Genomic DNA, 14,380 nt, shown 5'->3' with positions numbered 1-14,380 from the left:
ATGAATATCCTTGACAACATGCACGTAAACAAACAGTAAGTATAGTCATCGATATTAATTCGCCTCGAGACAGACGAATAACGCTTATGTAACGACTGAGACAAGTTCAAACTCGCAGAAACATGAGATTTATCGCTTTAACCAGAGCATGTTGGTTATTATTCATAATCACCGGTTAATGTGATAAAATTTACAAAAATATGAATAATTTATCAAATTAACCAAAGCTGTTGGTCATTATGCACAATAACCGGTTATTATACCACACAATAACTGGATTTATCACTTTAACCGTAACATATGTATATATATATATATATATGTTACGGTTAAAGTGATAAATCCAGTTATATATATATATATATCTAGAAAATGTCGACCCGATGCCCATCTAACCCTGAAAAAGAATGGACCATCTATCCCCGTTTGGAGAGTTCACGTAAAAATGCGTATACCGCGTAAAACATCGTCTCGGTGACGAATTTCGAGACTAAATATGAAAATACGATGTTTTTTTAGTCGTTTAAGCTCAGGTATAATATTGCAACTCAAAATAAACCGTATGCGCAAGGTATTTTTTTGACGTATGAAACATTTTGGAGATTACTACAAACATAAAACATTTATTTACTCACAATAGTAGTGTTTCTGGGCATCAGGGTGAAACACACTTACTCGTGGTAAGAGTACATCCAACTTACAACTGACCGATCAGCACCGATCTAGCATATATTAAAAAAATTATAGCAATTGACTATCCATCTCTTATGCCCATCTATCTCGGATTTATCCTATTGCCATTCTAAGGGCTCCTCCGCGACGGCCGTAACTCGTGCATCGACTCGCGTATATCCCTCGCAGAAAGTAATATCGAAAGTAATATTTGAGAGAGCGAACCGGTATACTCCATTGTTGAAACATCTGAAAAGCACGTTGCATGCGGCAAACAGGTATTACGTTTTGGCATTCGCGACGTTATCTATTCTGCGAAGTCGGGTGCTAAATTATCCGGCGGGATAATTTAGCACCCGACTTCGCAGGCCATCTCGCAGAATACGCTGCGCGACAGCCGACATTAAGGGAGTTTATCGCTTAAAGGAGATAATCCATGCAATTCGATGAGAAAAAAGCAATATTTTATGAATTTATTGCAAGAAAAGTGTTAAGCAGATCCTTTTGAAACTTTGAGAAGACTTAATTGGTACTTTAAACAAGTGAAAAATATTATTTGCATAAAAGAATAATGTCAATATAATGAATTTTAAAGGCAATTGTTGATACCAGTGATTTCAAATGGCCCGCACTCTGGCATCTGCTGTATTCATCTGAAAGTAAAAAAACCAAATTATTCCTAACTCTGTATGAATTTGCGCTGTCGATGAACCTAAAAGTGAAGAGAAAAGTTAAATAGGAAGAAAATGGCATGGCTTTAAACTAGAATTTTCCAATTTTACAAAAAATTGTTGTCTTCTTTCAAGGAAAAGGATTGTCTAATGTAATTATTTAGTCAAAATAGGTTTATACAGAAAAGAATGCTTTTATTTAGATGTCTGCAAAAGACCGCATTGGTTAAGTAGTTTTTGAGTTATCGTGCGGGCCAATTTGAAAACAAAAAACTATTTTCAAGAAAAACACACTTAAAGTTTTAAGAAGCAAAAAGTTTAAGTTTTCAGTAACTTACGGCTATTAATCAGCAATTGCAGGGTCGTATAATAATCTTTCCTCAGTTTTTTTACGTTCAGTAAAAATCAGTCCTCAGTTTTTAGCCAAATTGTTTTCAACGTTTTTTAATGTATGTATGTGGTACATCGAGCAATCTTCTCTGCAATCTCACGTGTCGCGCTATAACGATCCGTATCGATTATTGCTTTGATTTGGTCGTCATCAACTTCACCTGGACGACCAGATCGTTGTTCATCTTTTGAAAAATCATCAGAAGGAAATTTAGCAAACCAATTTTGACACTGCCGTTTTTCTAAGGCTTCGTCGTCACACACAGCACATAACCTTTTGCGAGCTTGCGATGCGTTTTTTCCTTTGCGTAAGTGAAAAAGCAAAATATAATGAAAATGCTCGTTTTGCTTTTGCATTTTTCGACGCCAAACAAAAACTACACAATCAATCGATACAATTTTCTTACTGAATGTCAATTGAAGTACCAACTATCAAACAACATATGGGTTTGACATTTCGAATACATAAATATACCTAAAGATTCAACTAACGCCATCTATCAGTGAAATCCGCAATTACTTAGTTGCCAAACCATTAAGACTATTTTTCTTCTTGCAAAATGTTATTCGATGCTTAGTTACTGAATTATTAAGATAAATATTTCGTCTATTACGGGCCAAGTACAGAAGGCAGGCAGGGACGGAACAATTGACCGTTGTGGCGCACGTCGCGTTAGTGCGATGTGCTAATCGACGCATGCGATAACGTTCATCCATATTATTTTTCAAGAACTTCAAAATTTTAACAAAATTTAACAAAGACAAGCTATTTATCTTAATAACTCAGTAATTAAGCATCGCATAACATTTTGCAAGAGGAAAAATAGTCTTAGAATTGCTCAAGAATATGACATATTAAGGACAACTGATTGTTTCGAATCACCTTGTGTACCGCGACCAAAAACTATTCATTTGTTTGCTCGGCATGTTGAACGTTTGGGAGGCGCATATGCGTATGCGCGAACGAACGAACGATCGATATGCATTGTTGACGATGTGTGCGGCGCGATACGGACTTTACGCATGCTCCTCCTATACTCGCAGCGTCACACGAAATTGAATAAATTATTTTATTTGCACATATTCACGATAATACTTTGCGGGTTACCACAAAGTCATGAATATAATGTCGTTTCCTGTCTTACCTTTTTCTATTCTCAATACACGCAGACAAGAATATGCTTTTACCGTCGAAACGACCACGAGAAACGACATACTCATCCAAAAGAAAGTATTCTATTTGTAAAATGATTTTTCTCATAGTCTCATTTTCTGAGCGAAGCTTTTTGCAGAAAAAGAATTTTTCTTTCGATGAAGCGATTGAAGAGTGAACAACTCATCTAAAATTTATTAGATTTTATTCTGTTTTCCTCTTATTTCAAGAGGATTTCCTCTTATATCAATTAATTTTTGCTATTATATGAAGAAGAGTATGTTGATTTGAATGTCGGCTTCTTTTGTTCAATCGTGCTCTACCTCCAGACATGAACGAAAAAATAACCATATGCCTCATGAGTCAGAATATTTGGAACGCTTTTTATAAAAAATATGTGTGTTGCTGTAACATATAACGAAGGACGTATGTTACGTCCTGGAGGAGGAACGTAACTGGATGCTTGCTTTCACAAGCTCCGACATACTTGCAAGTCTGCGATGCAGATCAAGGATCGGAATGACCCCTTTATCTGGCGCGGACGTACGTCGGTGGTCCTTTATTTAGGTTAAGGAACTGAATTTCTTTACCTGGGATAGGATCGTGAGCGACAGTTGAGGGAAGGGAGAATTTTTGTTTTGAATAATTATTAGGAATACCTGATGGCCTTATAATTACAAATAGCTCGTTTTATTGATAGCTAAGCGGAAGTTCACAATGAAGTATGTCAGTTGAAATTTGTGAGGTTTTATAATATGTACATATATATATAAACAATCGCGGTCTGAGCAAAATTCCATGTTCGTTATGCCCGACTGTGATCGAAAAGATTGGACCACTGAAACCGTATTTTACGATTAAGGAAGAATGCCAAGGGGGATAGAAAAAAGAAAGAAAAAGGAAAGGAAAAGAAAAGAGAGAGAAGAAAAGAAAAAAAAATAAGAGAAAGGAATCAATCAAGCAAAAGAAAGTATAAATAACTTACTGCTGGTTCTATGATGTTTGTCGAAAATAAAGAGAGTAATTGTTGCGGGTCTGTGAGGATGGATGACCCAAGTTCTGCGCCAAGAAGCGGAAGCTGGTTTCAGCTGGATTGCTCACAATGGCTCACAAAAAATACACGAGATCGTTGCACAGAATAATTAAAGACTGGAGGAACACTAATCTGTCTAAGCCACTAGTAGGCTAGATTGTTAGAAGACCCTGAAGAGGTGCTGAAGAGGAGCTTCTGTCCTGGCTGCTGGTCTGACGAAAAGTATGGTGGCCTTTTGGCTTTTCTCAAAACGTCAGCTCGGTTGAGAGAGTGGGATTTTGCAGGATTGCTTCGGAAATCTAATTTTTATGCCCAAATATGGTCATAGGACTGTGTTTCGAATGTTTTCTAGAGGTGGGGATCAAGAGTTCGTGGCAGTGTCTTTAAGATAATGTTGTAGGAGATAGGATGCATACGGCAATAAGAGGATTTCGAGAATCTCTTTGTTCTTACAAAAAAAAGACGCGGCAGCAATCTTAAGAAGGAAATATCGATATTTTTAAGAAGGATGTCGCGATATTGTTAACGTTGACTAAACGCAGGGGAAACAAGATTGGAGTTGGTTCAAGGATTGTTAATATTTCCGGAGCATCGAAACTTCCAGAGATTCCAGGGCCATCGCATCGTGTGATAACATGCCTGAGCGCATCCGGCCATATAATAAGTAATAATAAATTCAATTTTCCTTATTTATAAAAGAAGTCTAGAGTGCGCGGAGTCCGCAGGACGTAACAGACAATTTACTTAAATTTGGTCAAATACAGTTTATAATCTATTGCAAGAAGTTGAATAATATATTCTCTCTTTCAACCATGTTTCATACAATTAGTTATGATGAACATCTTTGTAACTATGAAGTCCATAGAAAAACTGATTGGAAATTTGTTTGTTATGCTGACCTTATTTCATTCATGCCTACTTACTGGAGCTAGAAGTACATCTATATACAGGGTGCACGATTTATCTGAAGACATTGAAATATCTCGAGAACTATGCATTGGATAAAAAAAAGTGGTTAATGAAAGTTGTTAGTCTCGAAGGGGGACATCCAATGATACCAAACTCGACCTCCCACTCCACCCCCTGGGGGTAGGGGTTGGGGGCAACTTTGAAATCTTAAATGGAAACCCCCATTTTTTATTGCAGATACGGATTCTACGCCACAAAATACGTAAATTTTGTCCGAAACTTTTTTTTTATTCGTGATAGATGGCGCTGTAATCGCAAAAAATTATATTTTCCGCAATTCTCTAGAAATGATCATTGGATTGAGAAATAACAAATACCGAAGCTTGGTTACTAACTGGTTAATCAAAATGAGTTTTTCGAAGAAATTTACGCAAGTAACGACCATTCACGTTACATGAATTTAGACGTTACATGAATTTAGAGAAGGTAATATGCGATGACAGAAACAGTATTTGCACCTAACAGTACACACCCAAAACTTTGGGAAATGACGTTGGTCCAAGAAATTTAAGGACGGAAATTTCAATCTACGGCGATGAGCCTCGATTATGGGCGATCTTTTGATTTAATAGACGTCGGTATTGCTAATGGAAACCGGGAGTCAAAACTTATCATGCGAGGAACTGCGCAAAAAGAATTTGGAGTGTCTCAATGAACGACGGCCTTTCGTTAATGTCTTTCCACTTTGACCTAAACACGCTATTATTTGTTATTCAGGCCAATAGATCCGGCACGTTTGCAAAAAATGCTGTCTCTGCCAGGAATCGAGCTTGCGGTCCTTTAGTTCTATTTTTAGCGAGAATCTCAATTTTAGATTTTGTTTGCGCTAAACGCCAAAGCGCTACAGGTGACTCCTGAATTTACTTTAAATAATTTCATGCTCTCGCGAAAAATAGTCTTTTCGCGTGGTGACTCTCCTCGTCGATCAATAACGCCGCGATCAATGCGATTTACATCCAAGTGCTGTATGCACTACGCAGGGTTGGGAAAGTTATCTAGTTTGTAAAAGTATCTAGTTAAAGTTACAGTTTTTTTCACTGAAAAAGTAACTAATTACAGTTACAAGTTATCTTCAAAAATAACATGTGACAGTTATAGTTGTTTAGAAAGTAACGAGTCGTTACTTTTCAGTTACTTTTTTACAATAATTGTACTATTATTTTAGATTTTGTAATTGTGTAAATTCCTTCAATTGTATATAAAAGTGGTGGTTTGTTGATTATTATATTTCTCATACTGTATATAATTTTACAAATTAGATTCATTAATTTAAATAAGCAATTCATATTTATTCTTTAAGACTATTAATAACAATTATAAGAAAGTGAATGAATTTGATGAGAATAATAGACACTAAAAATACTAAAAGTAATCTTAACATCAAAAAGTACATTTTTTCACTAAAAAATATTGATATTGATATTTTGATATTTTATAAATACAATATATTGACATTTTATAAATAAAAACATACACTCATATGTTTTCTTAAATTTGCAATCAAATTTCTACTTGCATAAATAATTTTAAACACGCAATAACGCATTTTCTAAATGCAGTTAGAATAACTGTACGCTTATTTGATATCAAGCGTCACGTTATCGCGCTGGTCTGTCAGAAACTTAAGTTTAATATATAAAGTAACCAATATATAAAGTAACCATTAAAGTAACTATTAAATTAGTTAAGCTACTGGGAGTACAAATTAGTTCGGTCCGTTTTTTGTGTTAAAAGATGTATTTATTTCAAAACAAAATGAATGAACAGATCAACTAAAGTATTTTCCATCGCTGGCTACTACTTTCTCCCATTTCTCAGGCAATTTTCGAATTCCATCTCGAAAAAATGACTCCTCTTTTGAGGCGATCCAAATTTGGAGCCAATTTTCGATTTCTGCGAAAGAAGTGAACCGGTGACCTGCCAAATCGTGCTGCATCCTTCGGAACAACCAATAATCAGAAGGAGCAATGTCCGGAGAATATGACGGATGCGGTAAAACATCCCATTTGAGCGTTTCCAAATATTTTTTTACGACTTTTGCGACATGAGGCTGAGCGTTGTCATGAAGAACGCCTTTCAACGTCTCTCGATTTCAGTTCATAAGGCACCCAATTTCCTTGTTTTTGAATAATTCCCATGTCTCTCAATCGTACGGAAACGGCTTGTTGAGTCACTTCCAATGATTCTGCAAGCTCCTCTTGCGTTTGACTCTGATCTTCTTCGAGTAATGCCTCTAATTCTTTGTCCTCGAATTTTTTTGGCTGTCCAGAGCGAGGCTTGTCTTCGACGCTGAAATCTCCATCCTTGAAACGTCGAAACCATTCCCTACATGATTTATCAGTTGGAGCAGCGTCACCATAAACTTCAACAAGCATTCGATGGGCTTCAGCTGCACATTTCTTCCAATTAAAGCAGAAAATTGAAACCTCCCGCAAATGCTGCTTGGTTAACACAAAATTCGACATTTTCAACATTGTAAAAAGCAAGGTTTTTGTATGAAACTCAAAGCGATATAAACTGAATATTAATCGGCAGATGTCTAACCTCTCTGAAACCGCAAAAATTGGCAGTCACTATGAACCATTCATAACAGCCGGAGCCATCTTTTGAAAACGGACCGAACTAATTTGTACACTCAATAGTTATCAAACAAATGTAATCGAGTTAAATTACAGTTACAGACGGCAAAAACGGAGCAAAGTTGAGTTACCAAAAAAAGATAACTGTAACTGTAACTTCGTTACAAGTAACGAGTTGCTTCTCAACCCTAGCGCTACGCCACGTGACGTGTGTGGTTCGTGTTTGAATTAAACTCTCGCCATTCTTCGCATTGATAACCGAGTTCGTCGATGCATTTCGACCGCGTCGCTTCGCATTCGTTTCAATCCACTGCACCCGCGCGACCGCAATCGTTCCGACGCAATCGGTGCTCGGTGACTTGACGAAAAAGTACATGACAAATTCCGGTACGTCCCGGGAGAATATACGTCGAGAGTCGCTCGGGGGAAAACTCGCGAAAATCGTGGGGAGCACGGCGTTCTCGGCCGGGTCGAGAGAGAGGAAAAGAAGACCTCTCGTCGGGCGCGCGTTTGTCAAGAAATAACATTTTTACAAATTCAAACTTTCTGCAGAAATGATAAATATACACGCTCAATTCAGCGTGAATGACGGTGGCCGGGATGACATTGTAACGTCAAGTGTGGGAAATCTCCGGAATTGGCAATCGTGCGAACGATGGTGAGATTTATCGCGAGCGGAGCGGATATTCGCGGATTTTTGCAGTTGGTTGCATTTCCGATGGTGTATTTGCGCGCCGCGTGCAAAGTATCGAGCCGTGTTGATATCAAACAGCACAGATCATGCGATCGCTGTTGTAATGTCAGTGCCGACGAGCACGATCGATCGGGCGATTCGCTATATTTGACGATCCGACGGCATCGGCATATTAGACCCGCATGGCATTCCGTCCCGCAGTATAATAGACCGCGCACGCGAGTGCCAATAAACCGTGATGCGGCGCGCAAGTGATAGCATAATCTCCACATCGATACATAATAAGCCGAGAGCGCGGCAGCGGCAGGATACAATTATCGTTTGTTCGCGTTGATAAAATTTATCGTGTCGCCGCATGCAACTGCGATATCACTTTCGGGTCTATGTTAATCCGATCCGGCCGACCGGGATCGAAGAAAAGAGGCCCGGACTCGCGCGTATTTATCTTATTACCGTATCAAGTGCCGTGCAATCTGAAGTTAGAAGCTGGAGACCGCCTATAGCCCCGGAACTTCATGAATTATTTATCGCCACCGGGGCCACCGGACGCGGGAGATCCGTTTATTAAAGCCACGGAAATTACTCGTACTTGATTTTCATGATTATGAGATATTCACTGACCCGAATACACGCGCGGCCGAATTAAACGCATGAATTTGTCGCACTCGCGCCGCGCATACGACGCACACGATACCGCGTTGGATGTGCTTCCGCTTTGCGAGGGCACTGAACGATTCCGGAATGGTTCTTGCCGGTTATCGCGAGCCGCGTATTTATCACGCGCATGTCGATAAACGGACACGTGACTCCACTTTTCGAGCGTAGAACGTCGGGGCGTCTTCCCGTCTCATTACCCGCGAAATTCGGCGTATCGTATCTGCTTATACTTTCACGCAAACAACAAAATTCCACCGTCATCCCGAGCAAAAAATTCTTAGGGCTATCCTCATGAAGCATAAGGCCCCGATAAGGCTGAAAGTAGGATGCCCTGAAAAGGAATGCCTATCATTATTATTACGTCAGGCCCCAAGATGGATCTTTTAGGGATACCTTAGATCTTACGAAATATGATTTTGATAAGGAAAACTGATGAGGACCTTAGAAGAGTTCATTACGAGTGCCTTAAATTTAACAAATAAGGCTTTGATAGGAAAAGCTGAGAAGAGCCTTAGAAGAATTTTTTAGAGATGCCTTAGATTTTGCGAAATAAAGCTTTGATAGGAAAAACTGAGAAGGGTCTTAGAAGGATTTTTAAAGAATGCCTTAGATTTTGTGAAATAAGACTTTGATAGGAAAAACTGAGAAGAGCTTCAGAAGGATTTTTAAGGGATGACTTGGATTTAATAAGTAAGGCTTTAACATGGACAACTGATATGGACCTTGGAAGGATCTTTTAAGGATGCTTTAGATATACAAAGTCAAGTTTTGTTATAAAAAATTAATAAGATCTGAAGCATGTAATAAAATTATCATAGTTCGGTATTGTTTTAGCAGGTATGCTCTATCTTATTCTTTTAAAGATTTTTTAATTATACCGCAATTAAAAATAAATTTTATTAGTTTTTTATTAGTTTTATTAGTTAATTTTATTAGTTGTCATATTCATTAGTCTTTTCTAAGGATTTTTCTAATGTTGCCTCCGTTTTGAAATGCAGCAAACTTTAATAAAACCAATAGCAGGATTATGCGTAAAATATGCTATATTTTCAAAATAAGAAATTCTTGTTGTATAGGTTATAAAGAACAAGGTTATAAAGAAGTAAAGAAATTACAGTCTAAATTTCTTGGAATGAAAGGAATGAATATTTTTATTCCAGCAATAATAAAAATATTTCGAATCGCAATTGCAAAAGTGAATATCTCAAATTTTAGAATGGATTTTAACTCCATATCTTAATATGATCCCTCAATACCCTGAGGTCCTCTTAATATTGTCTCATAAAACCCCTGTTAATATTTCCTTTTATAATATTGCCTTTGTAATATTGCTTTATAAGAACCCACTAAACCATTTGTTATAAATATATCTTGTAAGGTCCTTATCTTTCTATCACTACTAGCTCTGATTGATGAACTGAATGTTGGAGAAATATAATCAGGCCCTTACCAAAGCCCCATTGATTTTTCTATTCGGAATGTCGGCCATCGTAGAATTCTGCTGCAGCGACTGATGGTAAATTAATATAAAAATACACAATTTCCGAATTGAAATAAATTTCTCTCTAGTACCAAAATCAACCAAAAATATATTAGTTTTAGGATTTTTTAGCATAATTTCCTTCATGGTAAAGAAACCGGATTCAAATTTTTCACGAGGTGTTGTTTGATTGAAAGTATTATGCTTTGTTCGGTAAGCTGCACCTGTTATCAAAACATGTTATGACCTAATATATATATCCATACACTTCAAACCAAGTTATGCTCAAATATCTTAACCCTTTGTGACGCAGGGACACCCAGACACCCAACTGTATTCCGTCAGTTGTTTATATTTTATGAGCAGTTTTAACGATGTGTTTCTTAGCAATTATATTTTTTAGCTTCTTAAGACCCTAACTAATGTAAGATAATTGTGATTACTTATAAATGTTTTAAATTTATTATTGCTAATAGGAAATAAGTAAACACAATAAAAAGTTTTTAAAAATAAATGTATGGCAAGGCGAAGAATTAATTATTTTTATCTGGGAATTGATACGCAGGGATTTGTTTGGGGCGCAAATTACGAATCCGTTGTCAGATTTTAGAAATTCAAAATAACGAATCCAATATGGTGGACATAAAATTAAAAACTCAACCAATTTCCGTGAAACTAGGTATCTAGGGTTTTCTTGAGTCACTGATTACGAATGCATTATCAGATTTTCAAAATTCAAGATGATCAATCCAATATGTTGGACGAAAAACTTAAAAAAAACTTCAATTTCTAGAAAAATTGTTATTGAGGGATTTTTGGGTCGCTAATTATGAATCCATCATCAGATTTTCAAATTCACGATAGCTGATTTAATACAGCGAGAATTCGAAAAAACCTAGATTTCTACGCCATTTTAAGTTTCTAAATCTGACAACGGATTTATAATTAGCGACATTAAAAACCGCTAGGTACCTAGTTTCACGGAAATTGGTTAAATTTTGAATTTTACGTCCGCCATATTGGATTCGCCATTATGAATTTCGAAAATCTGACAACGGATTCACGTAATCAGCGACTCAAAAAATCCCTGGATTCAAAATTTTATAGAAATCGGTTGAAAGGAAAAATTCGTGGCTCAAATGGTTAAAGGTAGTATATTTTTGGTCGGTTGTTCAGGAATGAGTGTACCGTCTTAGAGACGCGAGCGGAGCCCGCCTGTCCTGCATGGCGGGCGGCATAGGTTCCCGGCGCCGTCTTACTCGAAGTCGGCGAAGCGGTCTCGCTCGACGAGTAGCTCCAGCCGTGGCTGCTACGATACACGCCACCCGACTCCGCAACTCGCGGACAAAAATCCGCCGGCCGAGTATATCACCCAGCGCAACGGCCGGCGCGGTGCCTTCGCATGGCCCAACGCCGATTGTGGCATTCTCCGGTGTTTGGTCTATGCGACTTATAGCGCCCGTCTTTACCGACGTTCTCTCTAGGCTTTCCTAGAGCACTTTTCGCGCGTAGTCGAGATTGAAACTAATGCACTCTACATTCTGCTGAGTTGACTGCGGTGCTAATATACCCTGCTGGGTTGAGGCTTTATGGTGAGAATCGACTTTAGCTTTGAGTTCGCCTCGTTGCCACGATTCAGGAGCGAACTTTATCGCCTCCGTGTGGAGCGAGAATAACTCTCTCTTTCCGAGCGTCCGTCGAAGACCTCGGCTGTTAGGAACGGCTGTCTCCTTGAGAGTTTTGCGAACTCTCTCTTGCCAAGTATCCGTCTAGGATATTGGTGCGTTCAAGAGCGACGTGGTCGTTTCTTCAAGAACTCTGAGCTCTCTGTCCAAGCGTCTTCAAGGCCTTTGGCTAGTTGCCCCGAAGCAACTGAGTCGCCTCTCGTGTGACACGAGCTCAGCGCGTTCACGTGCATTTCCACGCTTCTCAGGAACGTGGCAGATTGCAGGCCTTTTCGTCCGGAAGGGCAGGCCATCCGAACCGACGGAGGTCGTTTCATTCTAACGCCCGTGGACGTATCTGTTACAAGTGGTTCACGGGTTTTCGGCACCGATTTACGACCCGAATAGGCCGCACGAGACCTGAATCTACTACCATCCTTGACTCCGACCCTTCTGATAAGGGTGTTCCGGCATCCGCATATCTTCGCTCAATATTGAGCGGAGTCGCAAACATTTTGGTCCTTCGAGCCAGATCGGAGCTCGAGGTAGTTGACTCGGTGATTGACAGTCAGTCCATAAAGGCATAGTCTAATGCGATTTCTTGCGTCCAACGAGTATGTCTCCTTATCGCCCATCATGTCCTCCATCGAACACCTGCTTCATCTGCAGGCTTATGAGATGCACGACATCGCGCGAGTGCTATCTAATTTCAAAAAACTCGGCAAAGCTAAATGGACCGGTGCGGTGATCCGGCAACGGATTGCCCTCCTGAAAGAGATGTTAGGACGCTCTCGATCTCTTGATATGCAACTTCGTGTCGAAGCCTCCGACGTCCAACAGACAACCCTACCGTATTTCGTCACGGCTGAATTCAAAAAGTGTGAAAGTAATTTTCACGCTGCCCTCGACTTTATGACCGAAGCGTTAGAGGCAATCGAACCCCCACAGTCCGCATTGAACATTAGCTTGCTGCCGGGCTCTCACGAGCGTGCGAGTTCACCAATAGTCTCTCAGCCGTTGCGACCGCATCTGCTTCGTCTGTTGCTGCCTACGTTTGACGGCGCGTTTTCTAACTGGGAGTCGTTCCGCGATAAATTCCAATTCCTCATTATCGACGACTCTACGCTTTCGGACGTCAATCGCCTATTGTATCTTCGCTCCTCCCTCACCGGGGAAGCTGGTCACGCACTGAGCCATTTAGCTGTCACCGCTGCAAATTTCTCGGTGGCGTGGGAGCTACTTACAGCTCGGTATAAGGATAAGCGACGTCTGGTCAATGCCCATCTCGCGACCATTTTCGAGTCACCAGTTCTCACCACGGAAGATCCCAAAGCGTTACAGCGGCTACGAGATCACGTGTACTCTTCTCTGCAGGCCTTACAAAATCTCAGTCGACCCGTTCAGCATTGGGACGATGTCATCATTTATATACTAACGCAGCGGCTTAACGGGCCGTCCAAGCGTCTGTGGGAAACTAAATTGAGCGAGTCCATGGAATTCCCGACACTTGATTGGTTATTCAAGTTCATGGAGGTTCGTACTCGCGCGCTTGAAGCATTGACTCCTGTCGATCCTGGTCTTGCCTCGGGTTCGTCCGCCTCCCGCGGCGCCAAGGGGCATTCCGTTCAGTCTCATACTGCGATTGCAACGGATGCGGAATGTCCGTTGTGTCCGCTGACGCACAAACTCTATCAGTGCCCCAAGTTTCACGGGCTGTCCTTAGCGTTACGACAGGAGCTTGCCGCTAAAACCGCGCGATGTTTCAACTGCCTATTAGCATCTCACCATGCACCGGCGTGTCCCAGTAGCTCGCGCTGTCGTGAATGCAAAGCCAAGCATCATACATTGCTGCACCAACCGCGCCCTGATACGCGAGACTCGGACGCTGTCAGGACTAAAAGCTTAACTCGCGACGCACTCTGTCGTTCTCCCGTGGTCTCCCATCTCCTCTCTTCGCAACAACCGCCGCTCTCCGTGCTACTAGCGACAGCCATCGTGCGGGTTCAGTCGACTCATGGACGCACGGCCCGCGTTCGAGCCCTGCTCGATCAAGGATCTAGCGCCACTCTCATTTCCGATAATTTGGCGCAGCTACTCAGACTCCCGTGTCAGAAGCAACACGTCAGCGTGATGGGTATTAGGGACATGTACACCACCGCCAAACATATCGCGGGTATCCAGGTGCGTCTCGCTAACTCGAGTGGACCTTGTTATGAGACCATGGCCATTGTTCTTCAGTCGCTTACAAGATACACGCCTCAGCGGAGATACTATGCCAAACTTTGGCCGCATCTTAAGAATCTGCATCTCGCCGACCCCGATCCGTGTGACTCGTTTCGACTTGAACTCATCATCGGCGCCGATTAGTACGGTCGCTTGATTCGCAGTGGCGATGCGGCGCGGCGGAGATAACAAATC

General features: G+C 40.5%; 1 protein-coding gene across 2 annotated transcripts in view; it reads right to left on the bottom strand.

The window, feature by feature from the left end:
- Positions 1-1,222: 1,222 nt before the first annotated feature.
- LOC105180879 (calcitonin receptor-like) overlaps positions 1,223-14,380 on the bottom strand; it is a 50,937-nt gene continuing 37,779 nt past the window's right edge. For both annotated transcript variants that reach the window (XM_025301214.1, XM_025301225.1), the window contains one exon: positions 1,223-1,325. In XM_025301214.1, the coding sequence (XP_025156999.1) occupies positions 1,225-1,325 (101 nt within the window). In that variant the 3' untranslated portion in view covers positions 1,223-1,224. The remainder of the gene's footprint in view (positions 1,326-14,380) is intronic.

The sequence above is a fragment of the Harpegnathos saltator genome, unplaced genomic scaffold, assembly GCF_003227715.2.
Source record: "Harpegnathos saltator strain DR-91 unplaced genomic scaffold, Hsal_v8.6 scaffold111, whole genome shotgun sequence".
In the NCBI taxonomy this organism is placed as follows: Eukaryota; Metazoa; Arthropoda; class Insecta; order Hymenoptera; family Formicidae; genus Harpegnathos; species Harpegnathos saltator.
The sequence above is the reverse complement of the archived record's forward strand: the minus strand, read 5'-3'. Positions and strand labels throughout refer to the sequence as shown.